The 7,005-nt window shown below is 48.6% G+C and overlaps 1 protein-coding gene across 1 annotated transcript in view; it reads right to left on the bottom strand.

Annotated features, from left to right (window-relative positions):
- LOC147319857 (pleckstrin homology domain-containing family O member 1-like) overlaps positions 1–6,817 on the bottom strand; it is a 19,165-nt gene extending 12,348 nt beyond the window's left edge. Inside the window, exons 1-2 of the mRNA XM_086312670.1 lie at positions 5,319–6,817; positions 4,506–4,652 (exon numbers count right to left, since the gene is read on the bottom strand). Coding sequence (XP_086168796.1) covers positions 4,506–4,652; positions 5,319–5,345 — 174 coding nt within the window. The 5' untranslated portion in view covers positions 5,346–6,817. The remainder of the gene's footprint in view (positions 1–4,505; positions 4,653–5,318) is intronic.
- Between the last annotated feature and the right edge of the window lie 188 nt (positions 6,818–7,005).

Below are 7,005 nucleotides of genomic sequence, written 5' to 3'. Positions count from 1 at the left end.
GATATTTAATGGATCGAATTACATTTTTTATTTGTCTCTGATATCCGATCCAGTAATTTACGTCAGTATCGGACCGATACTGATAGGTAATATCGGATCGGTCCATCTCTAATAGAAAGCCTACTTCATTCTGATTGGCTGCTGCACCTGCCAGTTATATTTCAGTCAGTTTTCACAGGAACGTTGAGGCTGCAGGTGATTCTTGTGCTGCTGACGGTTTTATGCTGTAACAGCAGACAGGAAGTGATTGATTATGATGGATGTGACACTTGTTATGTAACTCCTCCTCCTCTGGCACCAAACTCTGAATATTGATGATTGATTACACAACTCTGTTTATTTGTGCTGAGGGTCAAAAATACCAATAAACTGACAACAAATAACCAATTAAAAAACAAATAAACCCATAAAAGAGCGGGAAAGACGCTTTCACTAAAACTTTATTGTCCCAAACTACAATGCCAACTCAGAGATGAAACCGACGAGCAGAGCGATGTGCCCACACGTGGTTCAGTCCCCACAGAGACAGGACTACAAACCTCTGTGTGTGTGGTTTCAGAGTGTATTTCAGTGTGTGTGGTTTCCCTGGTGTCACACTGGGTTTCTATTCCTGGTAGGACAGGAAGTCGAGCTGCTGACATGTTGAAGCTTCACACATGCCTAACTTAGAGCCACAGAAGCAGAAGAGAGTCTGTCGACCAACAGCAGAGACGCCGCGCACACAGACACATCCTAATTTGGTGGTGAGACAGTTTTCAGGAAGCTTCGATGTGTAACTTCACACTGACGCTGCCAAACGACGGGTGAAAAGAGGAACTGAAGAAAGGAAGCCGAGGAACCTGAATGCACCACGGAGACTGATGTGAACGCACAAACACAAACCAGAGGCCGCCTCGTTTCACAATGTCCCTGACACACACACACACACACACACACACATTAGCAAACGGAGCAAAAACATATTTCCAGCCCCATCTCACACAAAGTGGAACACTGAGCAACACGAAACAGATTTTACAACCAGCTAAAATCTTTGAATCTGAAAAAGGGTCAGGAAGTGTAATTCTGTGAACACGCTGCAAAGCAGCGCCGCTTCATGTGTTGGAACAAAGCTATTAACTCAGTGGCCACCTAACGAGCTAACCACAGTGATCAATACTGCACCGCTGCACACAGGTACCACACCCAGAACCCGAGAACATGTTAGAAAACCTTTTCACACAGAGGTTGTGTTAGGAGGGAAACTAGGCTCTGTGTGATAAGGGTTCTATGACGACGTTCCCTGAGTGATAACGGTTCTATGACGACGTTCCCTGTGTGATAAGGGTTCTATGACGACGTTCCCTGAGTGATAACGGTTCTATGACGACGTTCCCTGAGTGATAAGGGTTCTATGACGACGTTCCCTGTGTGATAAGGGTTCTATGACGACGTTCCCTGAGTGATAAGGGTTCTATGACGACGTTCCCTGTGTGATAAGGGTTCTATGACGACGTTCCCTGTGTGATAAGGGTTCTATGACAACGTTCCCTGTGTGATAAGGGTTCTATGACGACGTTCCCTGTGTGATAAGGGTTCTATGACGACGTTCCCTGAGTGATAAGGGTTCTATGACGACGTTCCCTGTGTGATAAGGGTTCTATGACAACGTTCCCTGTGTGATAAGGGTTCTATGACGACGTTCCCTGTGTGATAAGGGTTCTATGACGACGTTCCCTGTGTGATAAGGGTTCTATGACGACGTTCCCTGTGTGATAAGGGTTCTATGACGACGTTCCCTGAGTGATAACGGTTCTATGACGACGTTCCCTGTGTGATAAGGGTTCTATGACGACGTTCCCTGTGTGATAAGGGTTCTATGACGACGTTCCCTGTGTGATAAGGGTTCTATGACGACGTTCCCTGTGTGATAAGGGTTCTATGACGACGTTCCCTGTGTGATAAGGGTTCTATGACGACGTTCCCTGAGTGATAACGGTTCTATGACGACGTTCCCTGTGTGATAAGGGTTCTATGACGACGTTCCCTGAGTGATAACGGTTCTATGACGACGTTCCCTGAGTGATAAGGGTTCTATGACGACGTTCCCTGTGTGATAAGGGTTCTATGACGACGTTCCCTGAGTGATAAGGGTTCTATGACGACGTTCCCTGTGTGATAAGGGTTCTATGACGACGTTCCCTGTGTGATAAGGGTTCTATGACAACGTTCCCTGTGTGATAAGGGTTCTATGACGACGTTCCCTGTGTGATAAGGGTTCTATGACGACGTTCCCTGAGTGATAAGGGTTCTATGACGACGTTCCCTGTGTGATAAGGGTTCTATGACAACGTTCCCTGTGTGATAAGGGTTCTATGACGACGTTCCCTGTGTGATAAGGGTTCTATGACGACGTTCCCTGTGTGATAAGGGTTCTATGACGACGTTCCCTGTGTGATAAGGGTTCTATGACGACGTTCCCTGAGTGATAACGGTTCTATGACGACGTTCCCTGTGTGATAAGGGTTCTATGACGACGTTCCCTGTGTGATAAGGGTTCTATGACGACGTTCCCTGTGTGATAAGGGTTCTATGACGACGTTCCCTGAGTGATAAGGGTTCTATGACGACGTTCCCTGTGTGATAAGGGTTCTATGACGACGTTCCCTGAGTGATAACGGTTCTATGACGACGTTCCCTGTGTGATAAGGGTTCTATGACGACGTTCCCTGAGTGATAACGGTTCTATGACGACGTTCCCTGTGTGATAAGGGTTCTATGACGACGTTCCCTGAGTGATAACGGTTCTATGACGACGTTCCCTGAGTGATAACGGTTCTATGACGACGTTCCCTGTGTGATAAGGGTTCTATGACGACGTTCCCTGAGTGATAACGGTTCTATGACGACGTTCCCTGTGTGATAAGGGTTCTATGACGACGTTCCCTGAGAGATAACGGTTCTATGACGACGTTCCCTGTGTGATAAGGGTTCTATGACGACGTTCCCTGTGTGATAAGGGTTCTATGACGACGTTCCCTGTGTGATAAGGGTTCTATGACGACGTTCCCTGAGTGATAACGGTTCTATGACGACGTTCCCTGTGTGATAAGGGTTCTATGACGACGTTCCCTGAGTGATAACGGTTCTATGACGACGTTCCCTGAGTGATAACGGTTCTATGACGACGTTCCCTGTGTGATAAGGGTTCTATGACGACGTTCCCTGAGTGATAACGGTTCTATGACGACGTTCCCTGTGTGATAAGGGTTCTATGACGACGTTCCCTGAGAGATAACGGTTCTATGACGACGTTCCCTGTGTGATAAGGGTTCTATGACGACGTTCCCTGTGTGATAAGGGTTCTATGACGACGTTCCCTGAGTGATAACGGTTCTATGACGACGTTCCCTGTGTGATAAGGGTTCTATGACGACGTTCCCTGAGTGATAACGGTTCTATGACGACGTTCCCTGTGTGATAAGGGTTCTATGACGACGTTCCCTGAGTGATAACGGTTCTATGACGACGTTCCCTGTGTGATAAGGGTTCTATGACGACGTTCCCTGAGAGATAACGGTTCTATGACGACGTTCCCTGTGTGATAAGGGTTCTATGACGACGTTCCCTGTGTGATAAGGGTTCTATGACGACGTTCCCTGTGTGATAAGGGTTCTATGACGACGTTCCCTGTGTGATAAGGGTTCTATGACGACGTTCCCTGAGTGATAACGGTTCTATGACGACGTTCCCTGTGTGATAAGGGTTCTATGACGACGTTCCCTGAGTGATAACGGTTCTATGACGACGTTCCCTGAGTGATAACGGTTCTATGACGACGTTCCCTGTGTGATAAGGGTTCTATGACGACGTTCCCTGAGTGATAACGGTTCTATGACGACGTTCCCTGTGTGATAAGGGTTCTATGACGACGTTCCCTGAGAGATAACGGTTCTATGACGACGTTCCCTGTGTGATAAGGGTTCTATGACGACGTTCCCTGTGTGATAAGGGTTCTGTAAGGACACTTTTCCTGTGCTGCAGCAGTGAAACCGGAGCACTCTGTGTATCTGTAGCTCGGACTGAAACTCGACTCCTGCAGAACGTCGGCTGATGAAACCCGAGGAGAATCTTTCTGTTTGCAAACTGAACTGCAGAATTTGGAGGAAGGCTAAAAATACTACACACAATACTCTCAATGCATGTACATAGAGGTACTTTGGAGTACTCTGAGGTACTTCAGTGCTTACCAAGTTCAACATGTCAGATGTTCTCTGCAAGAGTTCTCCTGTAAAGTTCTGTAACAGTTTCATAAAAAAGCTGCGCACTCCCTTTAAATCTGTTCCTCGTTAACCTTCTTAATGACATCACAGGTGTCACCTGCCTGCTGGTTACAGGTGATCACGCTGTGAGGATCAGAGACCTTCTACCTCTGATCATGTCCACTGATCGATTGATTGATTGACTAATTGAGTGAGTGAGTGTCAGGGGTTGGTCACCTGTAGGCCCCGCCCTCTCTGACTCACCTCCTTCTCACAGATGAACAGCTGGTCTCCTCTCAGAAAGACAAAGCGGTTCTTCCAGATCTCTCTGAAGATCCCTTTGCCGCAGAACTTCCTGATCCAGCCCACTTTATCAGGCGGCGCGTTCTGCGGCGCCGACTCGGACGCGCCCTGAGACAAGAAACAGGAAGCCGACAGAGCAGGTGAGGAGCAGGGAAACCTGTCAACACGGCTCCAGAAGCTCAGCCTAAATCAACCTCATCTCCTCAGTTTGTATTTTTAGTCTATAATACTCTACTTGTGTTTCTATTCATGCTTCTATTGCTGTTTCTACTCTGTTTTCTGTTGTGTACAGACTGGGAGACACTGATTTCTATTACTCTGTTTCTTCATCCTCACCTGTGTGGACAGACAGGTGTGTGTAGCACCGACAGAGCCCGCCTCTAACTGCTTTCATTCTGAGTTCAGCCGGTTTGGGGTCAGATGGTTGTTATGCAAGTCCATTAAAGGCTGTAACTGAAACTGGAGCTGCTGAGCAGATTAACCATCACACCACATTCAGGTCACTTTAAAGCCTCCAGGACCGGCCTGGACCTCACAGACCCTCACAGACCGGGTCACTGTTAAAAACATCACTTCTCCGTCTGTTTGTTGGCCTTTTGGCACTTTTTAAGCATCAGCAGAGTGAGGCCTTTATTATGAAAACCGGACGTGGGTTCTTGAGAAGCCTGCGGCTCTCAGCCTTCAGAATAAAACTAATCCTCGGGCTTTTGTTCTTCGAGTTCTGCTTTAACGGAGAGAGCCCCGGGGGTCGCCCTCTGTCCCGGTATCACTCACCCGTTTCCCGGAGCTGCTCCTCTTCATGCTGCCGGTGTCCGGCGGCTGATCGCGACACTTCTCCCACTTTCACGGGAACTCCGTTATCCGCTCGATGGAGACTCGGAGAGCCGTTAAAGCAGTCAAACTCCTGCAGGGGAGACCGGAGCCTCCGCCTCAGCTCCGCCGCTCCACGGCTCTGTTGCTCGGTGTCACTGTGCTGAGCGACTCGCTGCTGTGGCTGCCGCCGGGCTCCGCCGCACTCTGACCGGCCAGCAGCCACTCCGTGCTTGGGTGTTCGGTTACTCCTCCTCCCTGTCCCCCCTCCCCGCCTGCCCGCTGGCTCAGCGGCTTATCGGCAGCCCGGAAGCGCCCCCCTCCGGCGGACAGCGGGAGTGGCCGAGAATGAGAGCTACTGAAAGCGCTGACGTCACAGGGTGGGCAGTAACGCTCGAGCCTGCAGTTCCTCTGGTGTCCAGCAGAGGCTCCGCTGCCTCCGACTGGGAGGACAGTCTCCTCCTTTTGGGCTGAACAGACCCGAGACCTGAAGCTGAGCCTGGTTCCAGCTTCAGCTTCAGGAAACACGCGGCACTCTCTGTAATCCCACAGACATCTGTGCTAATCCACAGCATGATGTAGATTATGGCGTGTTCACAGAGATAATCCACGAGGGTGAAATGTGTCACACAGACGCCGCCTGCGCCTGGCGAAGGAAACTGACCTCAGCCTGTGGACACAAGCGGGGGAGAGAGGAGGAGGGAGGTGATCTCTAAAGTACTGACAAATATCTGAAAGCCTCAAACTCCAAAAAATGAAATAACTGCTGGTGATTTATGGATGGAGGTGAGCACCATCAGCTCACAGCGAGCGCGTCATTGGTCAAGAAACCAAACGACTCAAATGTAGAGAAACTAACTTTAATCAGAATGACGATAAAACGCTTTCTCCGACCCTGCTCACCGAACCAACACGACCGCCCGTCTTTACTGTGCTCCATTACAGGATCTTTAATTAGTGCCCTCCTGTGGCCGTCGCATGAACTGCAGCTCGTGCTTGCACTGTTAGCATTGACCAAAACTGTGATGAAACGCGCATCAGGCTGCCCCAACATCCTCATCAACTCTGAAATCATGCCATGAACTGCAGACTGCAGTTTTGGTTTGCAGATGGTGTCCGCAAACTGCAGACGCCATCTGCAGACGCCGCGTCCTCACGAGTCTGCAGCTGCTCTGCCGTCCTCGTCTCTAGATCTGCATCGGGTTGATCTGACAGATGTTTCCAGGTTCGGCTCTGATCTGGAGTCAGTTTCAGTCCCAGTGTAGATCACAAACTGGGTCACAGCGAGAGGTGGCGGCTCATCTGCAGATTATCCCCGACCCCATCATTAAAGGGACAATCCGCCCAAAACAACAGCAGCAGATTAGAGCCGCAGGTTCAACCCGATCAGCTCGGACTCACCAGCAGCCGACACCCACGGCCAACAGCACTGCTCACCTATAAATAATAATAAACAGTAACAATGAAAAAATAACTTCAAAAAATAAATAAATGATTAAAAAGGAAACTCTGAAAACTCAGAAATTGTTAAATTAAATAGAAAAATATTAAAATAAGGAACTGACAAAAATCAATTCAAATCATAAAAATCGTAACAAATAAAAACACCAATTGTTAAAGTAATAATTATGAAGACAACTGGAAAAGATAT

The sequence above is a fragment of the Aulonocara sp. 'chitande type north' Nkhata Bay genome, linkage group LG11, assembly GCF_057382095.1.
Source record: "Aulonocara sp. 'chitande type north' Nkhata Bay isolate Kocher_YH1m ecotype deep benthic linkage group LG11, A_spYH_male_GT1.1, whole genome shotgun sequence".
NCBI lineage: Eukaryota > Metazoa > Chordata > Actinopteri > Cichliformes > Cichlidae > Aulonocara > Aulonocara sp. 'chitande type north' Nkhata Bay.
The sequence above is the reverse complement of the archived record's forward strand: the minus strand, read 5'-3'. Positions and strand labels throughout refer to the sequence as shown.